We start from the raw sequence: 25549 nt of genomic DNA, 5'->3' as shown, positions 1-25549 counted from the left end.
CGTGGGGCGCCGAGGTCGGGCGGCCGCCGCTTCCTGGACTGGGGAAGCCTTCCTTCCTCCTCCGCGCCGCCCCGGCCTCCCCGCTCACCCGCCCGCCTGCCCGCCAGCCCGGCCTCGGCTGCAGCCGGCATCCTTGCCCGGCGCTCGGCTCAACTTGTCGGGCGAGCCCCCCCACCCTCCAGGTCGGGTGCGAGCCCCCGGGGAGGTGGCGGCGGGAAGTGCTCTCACCCCGCGGCCGGAGGTCCTGGTGGATCTCGGGGGAGGGAGAGGGGGGGGATATGCATCTGCCGCCGGGTTCGCGACCGCTCCCCTCCCCCACGCGTGTCTGGGCTGTGACATTGCCGCGGCCACAAAGGAGGAGGTGGAGGTGGTGGCAGAACAGGTGGCCCACGCCCTGCGCGGAAAGCCCGCGACCCGCAGGGGAAAGCAGAAAAGTTAATGCGGCAAGTCTGGGTGGCTTTGTGTGTGCGGAGCCGGAGCAACGGCGAGAGCCGAGGCAGGGGGCTGGCCCCGAGTGGAGGGAGCGCCGGCAGCTCGGCTCTCAGAGCCTCAAGTTTGAATCGCCTGCTGTCCCGGCCCCTCCAGCCTGGCGGGTTTGTCCCTTGCCCTTTCCAATCTGACTCCAGAGTTCATTGTAGCCTTCGGGCGGACCACTGTGAAATTCTCTCAGCCCCAGCCCCGAGCCAGCCTTGTGAAAGCTCGATTTTCATCAAGGCAAGGAGTTTTAAAAAACAGAATGACATGTTACGTCTATCGTGGAAGAATCGTCCGAGAAGACATGTTGAAAGGAAAGGCCTGTTCCTGATAATCACTTGGGAATTAGCCGTCTGTCTGGTGTCTCTCCTGGACCGAGGGCCGGATTGCGGACCCGACATGTGACACACAATAGACATCAAGTGTGCTTGGTGTCAGTACATTTACTTTGAAACTGTAACCATCCTCGGGCATCCTGGGCTTTAAGAGATGGCAGTAATTTCATTTTACACCTTTTTTTATTATTATCAAAATTATTGGAATCTAGTCCCTGTCACACCCCTTTTCTACCATTTGTAACTGGGTGGGAAGTGGGGGGGGGGTCTTTCTGGCGTGAGATCTTCCTTGAGTAAGACATCTTTTTTTTCTAGTGGACTTAAATATTACTAGGTTTTAAAAACCCGACTTGAGAATTTTTATTTTCAGCAAAAACTAGTGTGTAAGTAAGTACCAGGAGACATGCCTCTAGTCACGCGTGTGATCTAGTATCTGTCCCCAGTAGACTCTAAATTGTCCTGGAGGACTTCTTTACACCCCTAAACAATTATTGAGGACCTCAAGAATCCTGTGTGGGGACATACCAGTATTTACCACATTAGAAATAACAATTTATTTTTCAGTTAATTTAGAGCTAGAAATAAGATGCCTGTTGGTACATGAATGCATTTTTAATGAAAAATAACTTTTCTCAAACAAAATATGAAATAGAGTGGCATTGTTTTACATGTTAGCAACCTGTTTAATTGTATATCTTCACTGGAGATAATTGTATTCCCTCGTACCTGCATCTTATATCACTGCACTCGGAGAAGTGTAGTAAGAAGGCTGAAGTACAGTTGTGATAAAATAGTCTCAGCTCTTGCTCTGCACACACACGGTCTTAGCCCCCCCCCCCACTAGGGTCCCTCCACTGCCCTGTCAGCTAGCACACGTCTGCGGGAGGGGCAGAGCTCCCATTTCCACCTGATTCCTTTCCTTTCCTGCCATGCCTGCATCTGTTATCAAACTCAAGGCAAACAGGTAAGTTATGTTAGTACTGGCTCCCAGGATGGCTCTAGGCAGACCAGGAGCGGATAGGTGGGGCAGAGGAGGCAGGGGGTGGGGGTGGGATGAAGGTCTGGTAACAGTGGTTTCCTGACCTTGTGGTACTGTTACTGAGTGGCTCAGGCACAAGGTGAGGACAGTGTGTTGGAAAAACAAAGTGCATTTGTTTCCTCTTTGTGGCTGCCTGAATAATTCTTGGTCATCAAGTAGACTGTAGTTTGTGTTTATTTACACTATACACACATACATTGATGTGGAACTATTCTACAATTCTGGCTTACTGCCATTCTTTTACATCCATGCCCCCTTTTATTTGTAATAATATGTATTCTATGAGGGAAAGGAGATAAAATGATTATGCTCATTTTGTTTAAAAAAGTTTGGAGTGGCAACAAAAAAAATAACCGATTTTTTTTTCTGTTTGGGGAGTTAACTGTATAAATTGCCAGTTGTCCCTGCACCTGTTGGAAGACAGTGTCTTGTAAGCAGAGTAAAAGTTGCAGACCCCTGCTGAGGAACTCTATATCCGTCATATTTTTCTCTTGCCAAAAGTAGTGTTTATCTCTGAATTTTACTCCGTTTTATTTTTCTTGTACACAGGTACTGTTTTTTAGTACTCATTTAGGATTATATATTATAATTGATGCGATCACTTATATGGAATAGTTGATCCCCACACGACACTCCTACTCTTTAGCTTTGTTTTCCCCACAGGGACCTTACAGGTAAGATGTCATCAGGTAGTGTCTCTTTGAAAATGCACATGTTTGTTCAGTACCTAGGTTCTTCTTTGCCCACAATTCAGTTTGGACACTAGACTCCTATTTTGTTGCCTGTCAGGGAGATTTCTGCAACTTTTGGCTCCAACAAAGACACTCTTGGCTACCTGCTTCTAACTGAATATCCAGACCAGACCGCAAGAAGTACAGGGTAGGTGTGGGGATAGCTGTCAGCAGCTTCTGTGGGTGTGTCCCAGGGTACACGTGCTCAGTGAGGTCATGACTGTTCCTCTGAGAGCCATAACTGTTTGATCAAACAAGCTGAATGAATACAGGACAAAGGAATTGGTTTCCCTGTATTTTTATCAAGTGTTGATGAGGTTGTAGGCACAGCTCACTCCTGTGTGAATCTGCAGTCACTGAGTTCCCAATGCCTTAGAGTTTTACATAGAAAGGTGAGTGTTAAAATATTGATAAGAGAATTTGGTAATCTTGTGTGCTACATGTTCTAATTTAGTTGCATTTTTATTATTTTTATTATAAGGCCTGCTGAAAATGACTGAGTATAAACTTGTGGTAGTTGGAGCTGGTGGCGTAGGCAAGAGTGCCTTGACGATACAGCTGATTCAGAATCACTTTGTGGACGAATATGATCCCACAATAGAGGTAAATCTCACTTTATACCCTACCTATGATTTGTGTAGGGCGGTCGTCCTTCGCATAAAAAGATACCTCTGATCACTTTTGTTTTTATGAGAAAATTACACTGAATGTTCTTTCAATTCTATGTCATGTCCTTTAGTTTCAAGACTTTAAACTGAGTGATAGTAACCATAGATGCCAGGAACCCAACTTCTCTCAAGAGAATGTCACAGAGTAAGATCCAGGGTGCCCACTGGGTGCTTGTATTTGCATTTTGATAAGCATATGTTATGATTTTGTGAGCTGAGAATATAGATTTGCATTTGACCTCAAGGTTTTTTGTTTTGTTGTTTGGTATTTTGGAGTCAGGGTCTCACTATATAGCTATGACTATCCTAGAACTCACTATGTAGACCAGATTAGCTTTGAATTCACATAGATCCTGCCTTACCTGCTCTGCCTCTCAATTGCAGGACTGAAGAGGTGTACCACCATGCCCAGCTCAAGTCATTCTTTTGAATGCATTTTATTTTTCTGAGTTTCTTGGAATTTTGATGTGATGGAGAAAATTTGATTATACTAGAAAAATAAAATCATTTGATGGTTGAGTTATTTAAATAATACAATTTGATGAGTAAGATCTTCAGGATTATTTTCAGACATTTTTTATTTCTTAAAATCTTAATCAGTTAAAGGCCAACTGCTAAGTAATAAAATTAAAACCTGGACGAGATCATGAAAAATCAGGTAATGTGTCCTATTGCTATCAATAGGTTTACGTTTTCCAGAGCAAAGAAGGGGTTATTCAACCTCCAAGACCAGGGGAGGAGCTGTTCTTTAATTGTGCTTGTTAACTCATTTCTCACAAGGTTATTCACACATTTATGTGTGGTCTAAATATATTAAATTTAACATCAGTGAAGCCTTTGAAATAGCTTTTATTGTTAGATTATTTCTTAGACATCTTTACCACAGTGTGAAGATGTCCCAGTCCCTAGCTTTTATTCTTTGTTCTAATGTCCCATTTTTAGATTTTCGAGGTAGGTGCTACTGTTCCCCAGGTGGACCTTCAGATACCTGAGGCCTGGCTTGAAGTCTTGGTTCTCCAGCTTCTACCTCTTGAGTGACCCCTGTGCCTCCGTGCTCCTGTGGAGCAGGCTGTGCTGGGGAGTCAAACCCCGGGCTTCTGGTGTGCTAGCCAGCCCTCTGCCCTCTACATTCCTGTTTCATGAGCCAGTTTAAAAAGAAAAAAAAAAAGTTCTGAAGAATTTTGTAGAGCTTTGGAATCTCTAGCTATGATACCTCAAATAAGTTAGTGCCCTGTTATGTCTCTCTGTGTCTTGAAGAAACACTGAGCTGAGATGGGTTTTGAGGGCACTGGTAAACTTGGAAAAATGTTTATATAACTTAGAACATTGAAGGTTGATTAAATAACTGTTAGGAAGTGTCAAATAGTTTTAGTAGTACACCACCTTCCAAAAATAGAGCAGAATGCTTATTTGAGAAGATTTGACTTAAACATAAAATTGACTTTAATTTGGTTTCCAAATTTACATTTAAATTGGTGATGTAGAGCTCCTATGTACTATTCTTTATACATTTATTTTGACAGGTCAGTTCAGTGCTGTAGGTAGTTCTGCTTTCTTCTTTGAGGAAGATCAAAGAGTTGACCCATTTTGAATGATGTTCTAAATCATGGTTGCTCTGTGTGTTCTACCATTTAAACCCAATGTAAAAGGAAGTTTAATAGAAGACATGAAGTGCAGACGTTTTCCTGCGACTTGGAAGATGATGTCAGCAGAAGTAATCATCTTCCTTGGAAATCCGAGCAATTCCATTGTACTTTCTCCTGTTCAGTCATACAGCTTCATGGATATATACAGCATGAGGCCAGATGTGCAGGATAAAATAGTTTAGGAATCCTTTAGCTCAGAGTTGCTAAAGTTGCTAGCCCTCCATTATGTGTAAGGAAAGTAGAAAAGGTTTACAAATTTGAGTCTCTTGCTCTGATTATGATTTCTGCCAAGCCAGAAGACTTGACTCTGGGGAGCACTGATAACCTATGAACTTTGGAACTGACATTCCCCCAGGTAGTTTAGCCTTCTGGAGAAAAGCATCAGATTGTTCGTTATCTTACAAGCTGTGGTGAGTCTCCAAAGAATGGACATGGTAGTTTCTTGGGGTAGTCCATTTCTAAAAAGACTTTAAAGAGACTTGATTAAATGAAAATGCCAGCTTCATACTTTACAAAAAGTTTTAATTGATGAAAAAATGTGGTCAGAGAGAAAATTCATGGAAGCTGGGTCTGGTGGCATGTACTACTCTGAGTCAGGAGGATTTCCAGTACAAGACCTGCCTGCATAACAGATGAGGTGGAAGGACAGCCTGGGCAACTTAATCAGACCCCATCTTAAAGCGAAAAATAAAAGATGGCCAGGTGTAGCCCATTGGTGAAGTGCATGTACTTTGGTTCCACTAGTTTCTCTACTTTTAAAAAAATGGCAAGAAATTTTTAAAAAATTTAAATGATAGTATCACCAAATTTTATTTTAGTGACTTAGAATTTGTGAAATTTTTTTTTTTTTTACCTATAAACTTGTGAGGTGTTCTAATGGGCCTAAGGATATTTAGCTACTTAGACTGAACTTAAGTTTTCTGAAAACAAGTGATTTCCACTATTGTATTTTTGTTGTTGTTGCTTTTTGGGTTTTGTTTGTTTGTTTGAGACAAAAACAAAACAACAAAAACTTGTTGTTATTTGTATTTTTAACCTATAGGTACAACCTGTGATTATATCAGTTTATAAATTTATACACACAGGGTTTCTCTGTCTAGCTCTGGCTGTCCCAGAATTCACTCTGTAGACCAGGCTGGCCTCAAACTCAGAGATCTACCTGCCTCTGCCTCTGGAGTGCTGGGATTAAGGGTGTGTGCAATTGCTGCCTGATCACTATGGTATTTTTTAAAAGTAAGAAATTAGCTGTCTTTCAAACTAAGAAAATATTTAATAATCTGTTAGACTATTCATCAGTATACTATGACTTGAATCTAATTTTCTAATGACAACCTTATGGAAGATACATAACAGAGAAGAACACGGATGTGCCCCTAAAACACATTAACCTTGGACACAGTGTAGATGAGGATCACCTTTTCTGTTCTGAAATATTTTTGTCTTTCATGAAGTCCACTAAAGTTTTTCAAAGAAATAATTAACTTGTTAGAGAGACATGGTTATTACGACCTCGTAGGAAGTCCTCAAACAATACTCAACTAGAAATAGCAAAGAATTAACTAGCCCAGAATATCAGTGGTTCTGAGGTTAAATAAAGTCTTGTATGTTGCCTATAGCTTTAAACATTGCTCAGATTATCAAGTTTATGCGCCAGTAGGAACTTTTACTTTGGTTTTCAGGTATGACATAGGTTTAAGTTCACCTTCTGTAAAGTTAGATTACTGTGCATTGTGCTGTCTTTCTCTGAAGGTGTATTAAAACATTGTGACTTGAAAATAGTCTTATTTTAAAAGCAATTTTGTTTGAAGAACACTTTGGGAGTTTTCTTTGAAGCTGTGACCAGCTCTTCTCCCTTTGGTGAGTGCCCTCTGCTGGTAACTTACTCGCTTTTATAATAGAGAACAATGAAAACTCAAGTTTGTTATTTTTTTGTATTTTAAGCTATAGATACAACCTGTGATTCTATCAGTTTATAAATCTATCAACTTTACTTGGATGTCTTGTGTAATTAATAGCTTTACATTTTAAAATAAGTTTTACTCTGCTAATTACTGATACAGAGATTACTATGTATATTACCTAGTCCCAGCTACGTAGGCGAAATATGTACGAGACAAAGGGAGACAGAGTAGAACAGACTGCATTTCCTTGTAAGTGCTGGTGGGCTTAGCTTGTTGGATGAAAGGACTAAAAGCTGCAGTGTGTTCTGAATTTGCTTGCTTGTGCTCTGGGGCCACTGCATGGACTTTGAAGCATTGTGTGTCAACAAAGGATTCTAGGAAGGGCTTGTTCAAAATGACAAACTGTGAAGGTTCCCATTTTGTATACCAGTTGTGTGTTAGAAAAACCACAAAATTCAGGCAGTGTATTTTGATCAGTATTGAGTTAAACACTTAGTATTTATTTAGATCTGAATTTTAAAACCTTGTTGGCTGTGTATCTGAGATTTTTATGAATAGGTTTTAAGAAAACCTGGAATCCCTTAGTTCATAAAATATTATTCAACGCTCACTTTGTCTCATGAAGTTTTCCTGAGGTTTGGAGAAACACGAGGGGCCAGAAGGCTTTCCTTCCTGACGCCTCCTAGTCTTCAATGTAATTTTAGGGGTAGGATTTAGTTTTCATCCAAGGCTATATACTTTGAGAGCATTAATTTTTGCCTCTTTGTTGGGAATGAAACTCCTTGGTAGAATTCTTACCAGGCACGTGGGTGCCAGGAACTGAACTCGGGTCTTCTGCCTGAGCAGTATGTACTGCTAACTGCTGAGCAACCCAGGCCCTATTATTGTGATCTTAATTTAATAAAATTGGTAGGAATGAATAATGATGAATATTGAGAGAGTTAGGGATGGATATAGCAACTGCCTTAGATAATGTTATCAGTTTTTAGTAAAGTCCATCATGTAGGGAAGTCAGGGCAGGAAATCAAGGCAGGGACTGAAGCAGAGGTCATGGAGGAGTACTGCTCACTGACTTGCTCTCCATGACTGGCTAAACTTACCTGCTTATTCAATTCAGGACTGCCTGCTTATGGTGACTCCACTCATAGTGCTGGCTGGACCCTTCCCACATTAACCATTAACGAAGAAAATATCTCACAGACTTGCTTAACAGGCCAGTCTGATGGAGGCATTTTCTCAATTGAGGTTTCTTTCCCAGATATGGCCCTTCCTGTGCCAAGTTGATTTAAAAAAAAAAACAAAACCTAAATAAACAGAAAAACTACCAAGCAGTACAGAACTCAGACACATACTTTAATATTAGATAGTATTGCTAGGAAGAATACGGGGACATCTGCACAGTGCATGCTGTGGTACACACAACTTCATCAGACTCGCTGATGGTCAGTTTGGCAACACCTACCAAAATAAAAACTGCATGTCGTTTGACCAGGTAATTCAACTGCTCAGAAATTGTCCTGTGGATTTAATTGCTAAATGTTTAAAAGATGGCTCAGCAGTTAAGAGCACTGATTATTCTTCCAGAGGTCCTGAGTTCAATTCCCAGTAACCACATGGTGGCTCACAACCACCTGTAATAAAATCTGGTGCCAACTTCTGGCCTGCAGGTACACATGGAGGCAGAACATTGTATACATAATAAATAAATCTTTAAAAAAAATGTTTTAAACAAGAATGTTTATTGTGCCAGTGAAGATTATTAACCTAACCCAGGTTTAGTTCCTAGCACCCATATTGATCAGCTTACAGTTGATTGCAGTTCCAGCTCTCCAGCATCTGATGCCTTCTTCTGGTACCTGTATATATATATATGATTTACTTACATGCTCTCAGGCATGTGCACTTGCCTCTCCCCACATATGTCAGTATAAAATAAAAACTAAAACATGAAAATAACTACATGTCTGCCAATGGAAAATTAATGCATAATATTATGATCCATCCATACAAGTTATGTTTTCAAATTGTTGTAAAAGATTAAGTAAGCGTATATGTACTAACATTGGAAAATGTCCATTATATAGGCTGGGCCACACCACATTGTGCTGAACACTGTTTATCTAGACTTTATTACTCCTTCATCCTCTGTGATCATTTAATTTTTAAAAGTGAATACACATACTTATTCCCCAAAAGTAATTAGATTCTATTGGAGCTGAGGAGACAAAAACAGAATTTGGAGATAGAGTGCTGAAATTTTAGATTGTTAGATTGATACAATTAGAATATCCTCTTTTTACAATTACAGTGAGTTTCACAATATGGACAACTCTTGTGTTTAAGGGATTTGACAAGGCCAGGTAAAGAGAAGATTCTCCAAGAGAATGGCATTGGCATCTGTAATTGTTAAGACTGGCTCTGTGGTCCTTTAAGCCTCATAGTCGTACCTTGACACAAGCAGTAATTGGTGGGAGAATGCCCTGTGACTTCAGAAAGTCATAGATACATGCCTTTGGATAGTCTTGTTTTCAAAACTGGTTTCCTTGAGGTTACTGAGATTTTTGAACTAATGGTAGTTTTCTCTCTTAGGAGTAGCACACATTTTATTTTTTCTAAAGTATTATCGTTAGAATTTGGGAGATAAGTTTTTGTTTTCTTTATCCCTACTTTTAAAGAATTTTGTAATCTCACACTTTGTCATGGACACAAAGTTTTTAATATCCTTGTTCGCCAATCAGAAATAGAAATCCTGAACTGTTGGTTTTAGCTCTCCTTCCTTGTACTTGTCCAGACCTATTTGTTTTAAAATGGCAACTAGAATTGCAAAGATCATTCTCAGTGCAAATGTCTCATGATACTATAAGGACAAGGTGTGCTTCTGAACAGTTGCTAGTGCCAGGTCAGTAGTCACATGCTTGATAGACTGTATAAAGAATTGCAGTTAACTTTTTATAGCACTTTTCATTTTATGAAGGGATTTTTGTTTTTAATTCTTACCTGTATATTTGGTTTTTATTGTTGTTTAAATTTTTTTTATTATGTATATACTATTTTGCCTGCATCTTTTGCCTGCAAGCCAGAAGAGGGCACCAGATCTCAGTACAGATGGTTGTGAGCCACCATGTGGTTGCTAGGACTAGAGCTCCTGACCTCTAGAAGGGCAGCTGGTGCTCTTAACCTCCAGGCCATCATTCCAGCCTCCTTACCTGTATATTTGTACTGTGTATGATTATATCTATTTTTACCACGGAAAGAACAATGGCTTGGAGTAGATGGGGAGCTGAAGTAGTTTGCCAGTACCAAAAGTAGTTTTCTGTACCACAAGGAAGGAAAGTTCTATAGCTGCCTGTAGCTAAAGACTCCATACCTATCTTTATCTTAGATTTCTGTTCTGGTCACTGAGACCTGCCTTTTAGTTTTGTCTTTATGTTAGACCCAGTACGGCAACCTACGAACATCAGGAATTAAAATTACACCCATCTTCTCTACACTTCATCTCTGTTTCTGTCTTCAAAACATTGAGCTGAAAATCACATAGAATGAAATAACCTTTTAAAGTATGCAGTCAGTAATGGCTAGTCCTTCCTCAGTTACAGCCATCACTGCTGTCTAGTTCCAGGATTCCTCAACTCTTCTCCTTCCACTCTCTGTCCACATGTGCATATTCTTGATATGGAAGTGTAATCTACAGTGTGGCTCTTTGTGTCTGATTTCTACCTGTTTGCAGGGTTTACCCTTGTTACAGTACTTCATTCCTTTTTATGGTAAGGTAGTGCTCTATTACAGACATACCATATTTTGTTAATCCCTTCATCAATTAGTGGGCATTTGAATTCTCCTTTAGGGCTTTGTTGAATAATAGTTCTGTTGTATATGCACAGATTTTTGTGTGACCATCCCTTTCAGTTCTCTTGAGATTGGTCCTGTGTTTAACTTTGTAAGGACCTGCCCAGTTACTGTTCACAGCTACTGTATCAACCACCTGTGAGGGCAGCTGTGCCAGGTGTGCAGCTAAGTGTTCTCACAGCTAGACGGACAGTCTTCTTATCCCTGCTGCCCTTTTGTCTCTTGTAACCATTTCCTTATTCCCCTACTTCCTTCTTTCTCCCTTTTGTTTTAACAGCTATTGGAGTCAGAAGTGCAGTAGATATTTCCACATTGAGAACTTCATATGGAGAATTAGTTAGGTTCTAGAAGACTAAAGAGCAGAAAGACAGCACTGGAGTAGTATGCAACACCCAGAAGTGGCTGCCATCCCTGATAATCAGAATTGCTACAAAGATTTGGGGGCTATTGGAATTAAAAACTCAAGATGTGCCCAGTGGTGCGGAGGCTCCCCCTGCAACCATTCCTGGTTCCTCTGAGTGTGTGCTGAGCTGAAGCAGCAACTAGAAGAAAAATATAAAACACTCTTCACAGTTTGTTAACAATGCTTGCAGTTGGGATGGAGAATCTAAGTGCCCCTTCCCTAGAAGCATTTCAGTGATAACTGAACAGAATAAAGTGCAGTCTGTGTGCAGGACTCTGCAAACCCACTTTGCTTTTTTGCCCTGCTTTATTCCCTGCTATTTATTCTCCCACTAAGCTAAGATGTAACAGCTCTTAAAATTCGTGGTACTCGGCATAGTGTGTTTTGTGTTTCTAGATTTTTCTCTGTTCCTGTCTACAGTGACCTCCCCCGATCTTTCTTGAATCATATAGGTCATGTAGGCAAACTTCATTCCTTGTACAGTGCCTCTGCACTTTGTCCTGTTCAATGGTAACATTTTCATTTCCTTAATTACTTACATTGATTTCTTTTCCTCAGATCTACTTCCTCCATTTACAGGCTGAGCTGGTTGTGCTGGTACACACCTGTAGTTCTATTACTTGGGGACTGAGGCAGGTGGGTTTTTATTTTGAGATCATTCTGGACCAGGCAGGCATGGTAGTACATGCCTTTAATCCCAACACTTGGAGGCAGAGGTAGACCACCTGTCTGAGTTCTAGAACAGTGTGTTCTATATAACAGCTTCCAGCACTACCTGTTTCATGAAAGAAAAAAAGAAAAGATGAAGAAGAGAAAGAAGATGAAACAGAACTTTTGTGTGTGTGTTTTCAAACTGCATATAAATTGAATATCTTACATGAAATGCTTGGAACAAAAAGTGTTTCATGACATTGAATTTTCTTTGGGCCACCAGCTCACAAAAAACAATATGGAGACTTATTAATTATAAATGCTCAGCCTATAGCTTAGGCTTGTCCCATTAGCTCTTATAACTTAAATGAACCAATTTCTATTAATCTATGTTTTGCCTTGTGACTTCTTCTCTTCCATCTTGTACCCCGTTTCCTCCATGTCCTCTGGTGTCTCTCCCATGCTTAGATTCATCTCTTCTTTCTGCCTAGCAGTCCCGCCTAACCTCTTCTGTCTAGCTATTGGCCAGTCAGCTTTTTATTAGACCAAAGACACATCTTTACAGGGTGCAAAAAGATTATTCCACAACAGCTTCAGATTTCAGTTTCCAGGATTTTTAGAATGTTTGTGCATATTTTACTGTTTGAGCGTCCAATATTTTAGATATTAGAACAGGTTTTAAGTTAAGGAGCTGTATTGCCTGGCAGAAAATGTGATCTTTAGGATCACAGTGACTGTTCATGGGAGTACAGCAGAGTAGGTAGGAATGAATTTATAAACCTATTTACATACTCCGCATCTCACACATCCCCCCTGCCTACAATTCTTTTATGTTTATTTATTTTTCTTTTTAAGAGTCTGTGTAGCCTTGGCTGGCTGGCCTTGAATTGAACCCAATAGACTCTGACTTCCAGCTCCTGATCCTCACGCCTCAGCCTTCCAATGAGTTCTGGAACTACAGATATGTGCCACTCAACTCCAGCCTTGCCTAGTTCTGTTCTGTTACTAGTCATACGCCGTTGCTATGCCGATCGCTAGCTATGTTTGAGAACTGACCATGCAACCCTGATAAACAGTGATATGGAACACACCATTCTTTAATGGATTCAAGTCTTGAGAAGGTAATAATGTAAAGTGTATGACTATTTGCAGAGAAAGTAAATTTCATAGTTTTTCCTGATAGATGTTGCTAAGCAATGAAAAGTACTTGTAATACATGTTAAGAAAACAGCAGACCACTACACAAGTAAATCCCCAAGCCGCACACCATCTGGTCATTCTACAGGTCTACTCATAAAGAAAGGCACAGATAGTACCTGCAATGTCTCAGTACATAGTGGCTGCTGTCATTACTGTTAGGAGTCATAGGAGGAGCCCTTTCAGTGAAAGTTTCATTAGCTTAAGTTTTCTGTTTACCTTTGCCTGCTTTCCCAATTTGATCATTCTAAAAAATGAGCGTGCTGAATATAATTGTGTTAACCACAAATTGTTCTGGTCATTGAGGTTGCGTTGTCTTGAGTGATTTATCATTTCAAACATTGAAGGCAGATGGATAGTGGTGCACACCTTTAATCCCAGCACGCAGGAGGCAGAGGCTGACAGATATCTGTGAGTTGGAGGCCAGCCTGGTCTACAGAGTTTCAGGACGGCCAAGGCTACCAGAGAAACTCTGTCTCAAAAAAAAAAAAAAATACAAGTCAACATAAAAAAGATGCAAAGCGCCGGGCGGTGGCGGCGCATGCATTTAATCCCAGCACTTGGGAGGCAGAGGCAGCCGGATCTCTGGAAGTTCGAGACCAGCCTGGTCTACAGAGCTAGTTCCAGGACAGGCTCCAAAACCACAGAGAAACCCTGTCTCAAAAAACCAAAAAAAAAAAAAAAAAAAGATGCAAAGGAACCAAGGCATGGCAGAAGTAGGAAGATACAAAAATTAACATTATTCCTCAAAGAAATGCATGATAAAACCATACAAAATTTTTAGCTTATCAAAATATTTTTTTAATAACAATACAAAAATTTTGTTAGTGGTGATGAATGGGTGCATTCCTGTTTGGGAAAGTGATGTAACGCATATCCTTAGATGTACACCAACTTTTTTGGGGGGGGTGGAGGGTCCTGAGTTTTCCCAAGTAGCCCAGGCTAGCATTAAACTCGCTGTGTAATAACTCAGGTTGGCCTCCTCCCTCTTTGGGATTACAGATGTGTACCTCAAAGCCTGGCTGTTTTGTCGTATCATAACATTTGTACCTCATGCAATTTAGCTCTTCATCGTCCAGAATTTAAGACAGTTGAAAAACCCAGCTATCCTTAGTCTCTTACATATCATAAATGTTCTAAAATAGAGCATATTATTATTGTGTTTTTACATAACCATCTATGATTAAATGAAAATACCATGTACTAAATTTGTTAGTATTTTGTAATTAAAAATGACTTATTTTATTAAAATTTATAACTTAAAAATTTATCTTAAACTTATACTTGGTTTTAGAAGACTTTTTTTTTTTTGGTTTTTCAAGACAGGGTTTCTCTGTAGCTTTGGTGCCCGTCCCGGAACTAGCTCTTGTAGACCAGGCTGGCCTTGAACTCCTGGAGATCCACCTGCCTCTGCCTCCCGAGTGCTGGGATTAAAGGCGTACGCCACCACTGCCCGGCCTTTAGAAGACATTTTAAAAACTGAAAAAGATTTAAAATTGTTGATTTGAAAATCTTTTCATGCAAATTAGTTTGTTGGAAGCAGTAGTTTTTGTGAAGATATGCAGTATCTTTAGCACAGAATATTTGAAAGGGGCTGGGTACAATTTAAAAAAATTTGTTTTGTGTTTTTGTTAACATAATTGTAATTAAAATTACATTTATCTTTTTTGTGTCTATATAAAGTAGATGCATCCATTCAACAGATATTTATTGATTCCTGCAATGTTTAAGACTTAGCACTCATGTGTCATGCTAAGCCAAATAGATGTAGTCCTGCCAATTTCCAGTTCAAAACCTGGTGGGGGTGGGGCATGGACTTAAATAAGTACACAGTTAGATACATGGCACAAAGGAGACATTGGGAATGTTGGAGGAGAGCTTGTCAGGTTTTGTTTCTAGGATAGAAAGGGACAGTATGGGGAGTCTGAGCAAATGACATGATCTGCATAGGAACAGTTCTCTGCTTCCTTGAAGAGAACAGATCTAAGATAAAGGAACCACTGCTAGGAACCAGTGGCTGCCACAGACAAGAGAGCTGCCCTGGACTAAGGGAGTCAGAATCTGTATCTGCACGTGTACTAGGGAACAACTGATGGGTGGTGCTGGGTGCCTGGATGTGTGACTCACTTTGAGAAGAGGTAAATGCTGTGATACTGACTGTCTATGTACATTTTCTGTAAGACCTTTTAGGATGCCTTGTTAGTGGATAACTGTCATTTTAAACTGTTATTTCCTTAAAATCATCATACATGGCATTGTTTCAAAGGCTATGAACATCAACGTGTAGATGGCATAGCACATATATGTGCCTCCTAATGTATGTATAATCGGTAGACAGATGGATAGATGGATGATAAGTAGGTAGGTAGATGATATATACTAGGTAGATAGATGATAGGTAGGTAGGTAGATAGATTATATATAATAGGTAGATAGATGATAGATAGAGAATTGCTTTCCAAGAGGAATGTGCCTCATTGTATTGTCAGAAATGGTTAATTCTCCCTGCAGCTCCTTCTTGCCTGCAGAGTGCATTTTATTTTGAAGTTTTATGTTATCTCACAGATGGAAAATATGTTCTTTAGCATGGAATAACTTTTCCTTATTCTCATACTGTGCTGAGTGAGTTTAAGTGACTTTATTTTGTCCTGACTTACTGAGGATATTAGTGACTAACTATCTGGTGAACCTTCTTTGAAGGCAGGAAATAACACTCATTTAACATGTGAAATATGGGTGTTTTTCTTTGCTCCATCATTAACTAGTTTCCATGTAGAATCTATTTTAAATTGGCTGGACTTTGTTATTGTATACTTTGATAATATGATCATTTATTTTTAAGTAACAATTTGTTTTTAGGATACTTCAAGTTTATGAAGTTATTTTACTGGCTTACAGGGTGAAATTGGCAGATTTTTCTGAAAAGGCTAAGTGGGTCTTTGTCACATCATCTTTGGGGACTCTTGAGTTAATTTTAGTTTCTTTGGGTATGTGGGGGGTATTGAGACAGGGTATCATTATGTAGAATTCGCTTGCCTGGAACTTACTGTGTAGACTATGCTGGCCTTGGACTCACAGGTATCTGCTTGCCAGTAGCCTTCTTAATAGGTGCTAAATGGCATCTCATGGTTTTGTTTTGTTTCTCTTAATGATGTCAAGGGCTTATTGGTCACTGGTCTGCTTTGAAGATTATCTGAAATCTGTTGCTGAGTTGGGTATGTCCACCTTTTAAAAGATGCACTGTAATAACCCAGACTGTGTTTCTGCCTTCTCAGGATTCCTACAGGAAACAAGTAGTAATTGATGGAGAAACCTGTCTCTTGGACATTCTCGACACAGCAGGTCAAGAGGAGTACAGTGCAATGAGGGACCAGTACATGAGGACTGGGGAGGGCTTTCTTTGTGTATTTGCCATAAATAATACTAAATCATTTGAAGATATTCACCATTATAGGTGGGTTTAAGTTGAATATAGAAGTTGACTTTGAGAAGTAATGATAGCTTCATTTATTGATTCTTTGCTAATTGTTATACCTGTATAATCTTTAAATTTGAAAACATTTGTGCCAAGTATGCAAAATTCCAGTTTTATAAATGGAGCTTTTTTTATTTTTATTCAAGTTATTTTTTTAGGTTTTTGTAGATAGGGTTTCTCTGTAGTTTTTTGGAGCCTGTCCTGGAACTTGCTCTGAAGGCCAGGCTGGCCTCAAAGTCACAGAAACCCGCCTGTTTCTGCCTCCCGAGTGCTGGACTGAAGGCGTGTGCCACCACCACCCAGCACAAATGCAGCTCTTTGGGGTTGCAGCGGTTGCATAATTTATCCCAGTTTGTGCAGATAGTGGTAGTGCTGACTGAGAACAAGTTTCTGATACCAGGGTCTTTTGTACCTTGTTTCCCCACGCTAGAGAAATAGAACTGTTAATGTTTTAGAGACATTAGATACCAACCAGAAACAGAAGCATGGATAGTCTGTTTGAGATGGTGCCACTCAGATGATCTTTAAAAAATCATATTTTATTACAGAACTTCATAGGGTACTAAGCAGTGGCCTTATGTGTTTTTGTTTTGTTTTTTAAAGAAAATACATTTAGATGGCATAAGAGGTTGAAGAATTAGAGCTATTGCTGGTTTTTATGACTCTGACAAATGTATGTAAGATTGCTTAATCATTACATGAGATGTACTTTACATTCTTTCCTGGGGTTTACAGTAGTCATCACATTGCTGATTAAGCTGTGCCACATAACCATGAGCAGCTGGGTAAGAAGGAGCATCTCAGTGATAAGGAAGGGGAGACGGAGGAAGAGCTTCTCTGTAGTGATGCAGAGAACGCCTGGGGATGTGAACCCACCCCACTGCTGCCAAGCAGCATTTTAGACATTCATGGAAAATTGTGAAGGAAAATTTACAATTTTATTCTAAATTTAGGATTTATTTACATGTTACATTGACAGCAACACATGAAAAGGACTCTTAACAGAATACACATTGTAGTTTCTTTGGTGTTGCTCTTCAGGACTGGAGAGCTGGCTCAGCAGTTATGGACAGGTGTTTCCTTTTTTGAGGATCCATGCCAGTCATCTCATAACCACTGCAGCTGCAGGGAATCCAGTACTTTTGGCCTCCATTGGCCCCTGAACTCACATGCACATACCTATACACACACACACACACACACGATTAAAATTAAAATCAGTCTTTCCAGTGATTATCTTTCTCTCTTGAGTAGTACAGTAGTCTCCTTTTCCCATAGTTTAATTCTTTGACATTTTTGCTCATGCTCACCTAAATCTGAAAAATACTAAATGGAAATTTCTAGAAATAATGTAGCTTCTATTACATGTTGTTACAATTTTTATTTTATATTAGTCTCTTACTATACCTAAATTGTCGATTAAACTATATTATTGATATGTGTATATGGGAGAAATAGTATATGAAGGGTTTGGTACTGTCCCCAGTTGAGGCATTTGGTCAGGGGTCTCAGAATATTTGCCACAGATGTCAGAGAAAGGTCTTGTGAAATATCAAAGTTATGTTAATGCTGGTAATTCATGTTTGGGTAAAAACAAGGGTTAACTTATTCACAATACAACTTTGGTTGGCCTTGAGTTTACTTTATAGATCAGACTGGCCTGGAATCAGCAGAGTTCATCCTGCCGATTAAAGACATGTGCCAACATACCAGTAGATGAAAACATTTTCAGTTGTACAATACCCATTTATATATCATGTTTCTAAGACAATTTTAAACACAGTACTTTCGATTTGAAACTTTTTAGTATGTTTCTTATTGTTGTATATACTCATGCAAATGAATCCTTTCTGCTGTAGTTGAGACTGTATCAGTATTTGAGTTTTGAATAGACATGTAAGATCTTTGTCTTAGAGGAAAGAATAAGTAAGAAAAGAAAGGAAAATATGGTATGATAGAAACTAGGATTTATATGAAGAAATCATTCAGTCAAGTTCTGTAGGACAAAAGTTGAGGGCAAGGTTTGAAATATTTTGTGTTGCTCATGCTTCTGTTTCAAATTTGTTTTTTCTCCAGAGAACAAATTAAAAGAGTAAAAGACTCTGAAGATGTGCCTATGGTCCTAGTAGGGAATAAATGTGATTTGCCTTCTAGAACAGTAGACACAAAACAGGCTCATGACTTAGCAAGAAGTTATGGGATCCCATTCATCGAAACCTCAGCAAAGACAAGACAGGTAAGTAAAACTGGAGTGAGTGTAAGTGACTGGGGTGTGAATGCCCGCATGGCTGTTGTTGGGTGCCAATCATTCAGTGTGATGCACCAGAGTATAAATAATGTTTATTTGGTTTCTCTTGAGTGGACAGTACTTTTTATCCAGGGACCATGATATTATTTTGGATTCGTTCTCTGTCTATCTCTTTCTCTTTGTCTCTTTTACTTTTTTTTTTTTTTTTCCTTTTGTGATGGTGGGGATTGAAACAGGATCTGTGTTCTACACCCTCCAGCCTAGCCTTGAACTCTCAATCTCCTAAATCTGTTTTCGGGGAGCTGGGATTATGGGTGTGTTCCACTGCCTGGTGTTTTGTTTTCTATTCATATTGAAATTTCCACGTACATTTTACATTTAGGATTCAAGAAATGTGGAAAACATCTTCCTGCTTAAATGATACAGACAAAGAACGGTGGAATAAATTTTGAGTTCCCTGTTTTAGAAGCAGTTTTAAGAATTCACGTTTCAGCTGGGCATGGTAGCACACACCTTTAATCCCAACACTCAGGAGGCAGAGGCAAGTGGATCTCAGTGAGTTTAAGGCCAGCCTAGTATACAGAAGGAGTTCCAGGACAGCCAGGGCTATACAGAGAAACTCTGTCTTGAAAAAACAAAAAACCAAAACAGAAAACAAACAAACAAAAAAGAATTTATATTTCTAGATTAAATTTTATTGTATCTGAAGAATTATATTTAGGCAGAAAGTTTTGAGGTCTAATTCTTTAGGGAGAAAGTTGTGATTAAAATAAGGGAATATTTAGAAAGTGAATAGATAATTTTAAATTATCAACTACGTTGTTCTGACCAAAGTATATGTCAGAACCTGAATTTTGTTTCAAAATCATCTTCATTTTAAAACTAACTTTAAATTTCAGTTGATAATTACATCATTTGTGTTTGCAGTGGTAGTTTAGCATAAGGGAAAATGCATCCTAGGAGTGAGTTCATAAAGATGAGGGGAAACCGTTGTGTGCACTGATGTTGAGTCGATTTGTAGTGCATGAATTTGCTCAGAGATTTATGGGAACGCCCATAAAATGGTTTTGTAAAGTTTAACTTCTGTGATTAAATTTTTTAAAATTGAGGAGCACCTCATTTCATCACACTTAAGTGTATAAAGGGTCATCACAGAAATGTTTACTGGATTTTGTGAGGGATGTAAAAATTTAAACAAATTTCAAACATGCAGATGGATGGATAAATACAAAAAAAAATTTCCCTAGGAGGTCATATGTGCCTATTCTTAGCTGTACAAATAGGGTGCATGTTGAAAGAAAACAGTGGATTCAGTTTGAAGTCTTTATTTGGCTTATAAAAAGTGAATTCTTGTAGTTTGAATGTCACATGGATATCTCCTGGGTTCCAGTCTGTGCAGCTGGCTAAGAGTTTACAAGAGACTTGATGTGCCTCACTTGGATGATAGAGGAACCATTTCATTCATGTCCATCCCATGTTCTAATGACAGGAAGAGGCTTGATTCGATGTTTTATTTCCTGGTTTCTGACCAGTCTCATGGATTTTCCTCAAAAGCAGCCCAGAAAACATAATTATAATATCTATGACTTTCTTCTATGTTAGAAACACTTCTTTTGAAAGAACGCAAATATGAAATGTAAGAATTTTATTGAAAACTACTATATAGACTTTACCATTAACATTTGACTACTTGCATTGTGTAGACATATGCAGAAAGATACCTTTCATGCTAGTGGTCCTTGTAGTTGACATTTCACAGGAAAAAGAAAAGCCCGAGACTGGGCTGCAGCCCAGAAGAGCCTCTTATACTTGATATGTACACAGCCCAGTGGGTTAGCATTGGAGCCTGGGATTCTGCACTCCTTTGCCCTGTGGGCTGTGCTGGTGTGGGGTGTGGGCCACAGAGCACAGTGAGAGGAGTCTCCACCCCTCACGCAGAAGGAGCTCCAATAACTGCATTTAATTTATTGTTTGTGTTTGCAGAAATGCTTTTGTGTACTATGGTTCATAATTGATTAGAACATTGTCTGACTTCCTTTTAAAGTAGCCTTTTAGCTTTAACGATGTTCTCTCTCTCTCTCTCTCATACACTTAGTTCATTTTTGCCTTGTTTTTAGTGTTTTGATAGTTGTACAGCCCAGGCAAATCTCAGACTCATTATGTAGCAGAGGCTGCCTCTACCTCCCGTATGCTAGGACTACAGGCGTATGCCACTGTGCCCAGCTTACTTGTCAGTGCAAAGTATAGAAGTGGATTCACTTAAATTTGCGTTTTAGATAGTGTGAGTTGTCTAACATGTATAGAGGTAAGATATATTAGAACTTCTTAAGCAGTGCTTAGCATTTGTATTTATGTCTTTTTTATTGTTTTTTTTTCTATTTATGTCTTTTGTGTAATGTGTTTCTAAACTATAACCTACTCTTCAGTGAACTTGTTGATTTGTTTAGAAATGTATTTGCTTGCTTTGAGAAGTCATTAATATTGCTTGAAATTTAATATTTATAAAGTTATGGAAGATTCTAAAGATTTTACTAATTTTAAAATTACTAATCTAAAATTTTAGTAATTTATAACATACAATGTACATTTTAATAAATTTTATATCTCCAGTTTTTGTGAAAATTTTATGCTCCTTTTTAGGGAGTTTTGTTAGTGTCTTTTATTTGCTTATTGTTTTACTTTAGTATACGTGTCCTTATTGTATTTTGTTAGCAACTTGTTCTTGTTCATGAGCTTAACAAAAGCACCAAAAAAAAAATCTACTTATGGTCATAGGAACTGAACATTCATTCAGAAGTTCTTGCAGACTTAAGTGAAGGTGTGGCAAACATTTTTGCAGAGGCGCAGATAGTAATGTGGTATCTTACACATTATTTTCCCTAAGAAGCCTTGATAATGTAAAACTCCGTGTCAGCTTATACCAGAACAATTGACCCTGCCTGCACTTGGCCTGTGCGCAGTAATATATGAATCTCAGCCTCTCTAGGTGACAGTTGATGAAATTGTTCTAGTAGTTCAGCCTAAAATCATATTTTACCATTTTAAAGCAAAATTTGTGTATTTAGTGAAAAACTGTATCTTATTACGTTTCCCCTCATTTTCTTAAGTCAGCAGAAGCACCTATGTGGCACTAGTGGAACGGCTGACTGGCTGTTTACACACATTTCAAACCATGTATAGGTACCTGTATAGGTGTATGCATATGAAATTTGAAATTTATGCCTGGCAGTGCTGAAGCGTGTATGGGCAGCTCCCATATGATGGTTCTGTTGAACTTGTCCATATTGGGTTTCATGGTCTAAGTTGTTGAGGACAGCTGACCAAATCTCTTCCTCAAGAGGACACCAGATCTCATTACAGATGGTTGTGAGCCACCATGTGGTTGCTGGGAATTGAACTCAGGACCTTTGGAAGAGCAGGTGGTGCTCTTCACCACTGAGCCATCTCTCTAGCCCCATTTTATTGCTTTGAAGATAAGGGTTGCAGAATATATTTTTACCAGTACATTATTTTTTAACTTTAAAATATACATTAACTTACCAGTAGTATGTAAGGATAAGTTAGATAGATAGATAGATAGATAGATAGATAGATAGATAGATAGATAGATAGATAGATAGATAGTGTGTGTGTGTGTGTGTGTGTGTGTGTGTGTGTGTGTGTGTGTGTGTATTGACAGGGTTTTGCTGTGTTGCCCATTGTTCTGGAACTCTAGACTAAAGTGATTCCCCTGCCTCCCCATCCCCAGTCTCTGGAATTACAGATGTGTGGCATTGAGCTTAGCTGTTTTCATGTCTTTATCTGAAAGGGCAAAGGGGCTCAGTTAAACTAGCTGGTGTGCTATGATGCCCCGGTATTCTTAGTCTCTAAAGAGTGCCACTTCACATTTATCAAGACACTTGGAATGAATTGACAGGCTTTTCTGAGTTCTGGACAGCATGTCAGAAAAGGCTGTTGAGACTGAACACCTTGAGGATTAGCTGTGAATTTGTGAAACCGGTAAAGCCAAAAGTCAGAGTGAGTGGGTGTCAGGTAGATGACAAGCAGGGGTTTCAAAATAGCCCATAAAAAAAAAAAGCCAGCGGTGGTGGTGCACACCTTTAATTCCTGCCTCTGGAGGCAGAGGCAGGGGGATCTCTGTGAGTTTGAGACCAGCCTGGTCTACAAGAACTAGTTCCAGGACAGGCTCCAAAACCACAGAGAAACCCTGTCTCGAAACCCCCCCCCCCAAAAAAAGTGAAACAAATTTAAAACCTCAGGTGCCTAATCTAATAATTGCCCTCCCCCATGAGATAAGTGTTTTGAACTTTGAGTTAGAAGTGGACAGTTATTGAACCCTTGCTGTACTTCAGGAATCCTTACATGGGTTGTAGTTTGACAAGGTTTCTGGAGAAATAATCAGGGATGTGGGGTCGTGTCTCTGTTCCCTCCCCAGAAGGCCAGGGTTGCTGCTTCTGTGTAGTCACAGTTGATGCTATAGGTGTGTCACTCCCTTGACAGATGATTCAACAGGGAAGAAAACACGTGATACAAATAGAATCTCTTACTGATAGCAAATGAAAAACGTTATGTTAGCAGGTCTCCAGGGGGTGCTCTGTTTTCATAGTCTCATCTGCTTTGACCTCAAACATTGTCATATCTCTCTGTTTACACAGGAATTACATGCTTAAACTTGGATACTCTTGTTTATACATAGATATTTTCATTTGCCCTTGGGGTTCACTAAGTGACATTTTAAAGTGTCAATAAGTTATACCCTCAAGGACAAATCTCTTATGCACCTTGAGTTTAGCAAGTCGTTGTAACTACCTTATTTTTAAATATTACTTCAAAGTTCAGCATATTAAAATCAGTATTCTGCATTATAGTCATGTACCTTATGTAGTATTTAGACCTAAGAGGCTGATGATGGTAGGCCAGGATACATAGCACTGTTGTTAAGTTCTCTTGATGTCAGCATAACTGTGACACATATTTTCAAGGCATAACTAAGTATGTAAAATGTGGGAAATTACTTTTTAAAATGAATTTAAATTTCATATTTGTAAAACTAAGAAATGGGGGGTTTCTGTAGTAACTATTTCTTGGTGTTAATTATCTTGACCCTTGAGACCCTAATACCGAATCCCTGGTGATGGGTAGTTGTCTCTTTAATTATTGGCTTCCAATTCTCTCTCTGCATTGCTGGAAACAGAAATCATCTATTCTTGTTGTGTTGGTGATGGGGATGCTCACACTGAAAAGCAGACAGGATCAGATTTTCTTCTGTTGGAGGGCACACCCTCTTTCTCCTCTCTCCATAGCACATCGACTTCTACACTGACAGTGTGACTTTGATTTTAAAGAAGTAATACAGATTTACTTTCTTTAAGATTTTAAGAAAATATGAGCTTTTGCCTGGTTTGTCTCTTAAATAAATGTATAAATATATGGAGATTTTTTTCATTGGCTTTCAAGTTAAAAGAGAGTAATTATTTATGAAAATATAGATTGACCAGTCATGTTTTACATTTTAAATGCTTTGTAAGTCACTTACCTTAAATAACTTATTTTAATATAATCTGAACATTTCTGATATATTTTGAAGAATAAATAAGTAAAACTTTCACCTTGAATTAATGAGAAAACTACTAAAAACATTCAGATACAAGTGGGGATTTTATTTTAAATGCCACATTTAGTGATTTTTTAAAGTTGAAAATGTTTGTTCCCCTGTAGGAAAGTAGTTGATTAAATTGATTCCATTAAAATAAGATGGGTTGGGATGCCGGAGAGATGGTTCAGGAGTAAAGAATGCTTGCTGCAGTGGGCCATGGTGGCACACACTTAATCCCAGCACTCTAGGAAGAGGCAGGCCTGGTCTGCAAAGTGAGTTCCAGGACAGCCAGGCAGGGCTAAAAAGAGTGCTTGCTGCTGCTCTTGCAGAGGGCATGACTTTGGTTCCTACCCTCTCACTGGGTGGCTAGCAGTGACTCGAGCTCTGGTGCCTCCGTCTAGCCTCCAAAGGCACCTGTACACATACACACACATAAAAATAATATTTTTTCTATTTTATTATTAGATTGAATATTTTTCACTGGGTGGCACATGGTATTAGGCAGAAGTTTATATTTCAATATGGAATCAGTATTTAAATCCTGCTTCTTTACTGAAACTCAGTTTTACGAATTTTAAAGGTAAATTACTGAATTTCACTGAAGTGGTTCTTAATACATTTTTGAGATTTATAAAACTTAATGTGCCCTGAATTATTGAAGTATTTTTTTCCTAACTGTTAAATGCAGCAAATGACTTACACATGCAAAATGAAGCCTTAATTGTTGGCTTATTACCCTCAACACTGACTGCCTGATCTCTGTTCCTGATTGAATTTAAAATAAATTGTTTTTTGGCATATTAGCTTCTTAGGTGCTAGGTACATTTATCACATTTGGTTCAATGGAAAAACTTATTTTTACCAATTGTAGAAAAAAAAAGAATATACTAATTCTCTATATAAGCAATTCATTATTAAAATGAAATAAAATACATTTAAAAGTAAATAGTAAAATATGCCAAATTTCTTAAGTATTTACCTTTTTTTTAGAAGAATGGACATAAATATTACATCTGAGGTTGAATTTGTACTACATGTATGTGAAGTTTCTGAACATTAGATAAGCTTCTCCTTTGGTGATGCATTTTTCTGAAGAAATTAGCATTATAATTATAAGCACTTTGTGCCTCTTAGGCTCTTGCCTAATTTTCTGTTTTGAGAAAGTTGAAAATCTTTCCATAAAGGCTGTTTATGATTCTCCTTGTTGTAGATTTATACCACAGCCTTAAACCAGAAAACCCCATTAGAGGGGCAGAGAGATCTCATAGCAGTTAAGAGCACTTACTATTCCTGCAGAGGTTCTGGGTTCAGGTCCCAGGACCCACATGGTGACTCACAG

General features: G+C 38.9%; 1 protein-coding gene across 2 annotated transcripts in view; it reads left to right on the top strand.

The window, feature by feature from the left end:
- Window positions 1-1850: 1850 nt before the first annotated feature.
- Kras (KRAS proto-oncogene, GTPase) overlaps window positions 1851-25549 on the top strand; it is a 33392-nt gene continuing 9693 nt past the window's right edge. The window contains exons 1-3 of one of the 2 annotated variants that reach the window (XM_013352790.2): window positions 1851-3182; window positions 16167-16345; window positions 18443-18602. In XM_013352790.2, coding sequence (XP_013208244.1) covers window positions 3072-3182; window positions 16167-16345; window positions 18443-18602 — 450 coding nt within the window. In that variant the 5' untranslated portion in view covers window positions 1851-3071. The remainder of the gene's footprint in view (window positions 3183-16166; window positions 16346-18442; window positions 18603-25549) is intronic. The other variant, XM_005364592.3, reaches the window with a different exon arrangement.

The sequence above is a fragment of the Microtus ochrogaster genome (assembly GCF_000317375.1).
Source record: "Microtus ochrogaster isolate Prairie Vole_2 chromosome 14 unlocalized genomic scaffold, MicOch1.0 chr14_random_2, whole genome shotgun sequence".
NCBI classification, from domain to species: domain Eukaryota; kingdom Metazoa; phylum Chordata; class Mammalia; order Rodentia; family Cricetidae; genus Microtus; species Microtus ochrogaster.
The sequence above is the reverse complement of the archived record's forward strand: the minus strand, read 5'-3'. Positions and strand labels throughout refer to the sequence as shown.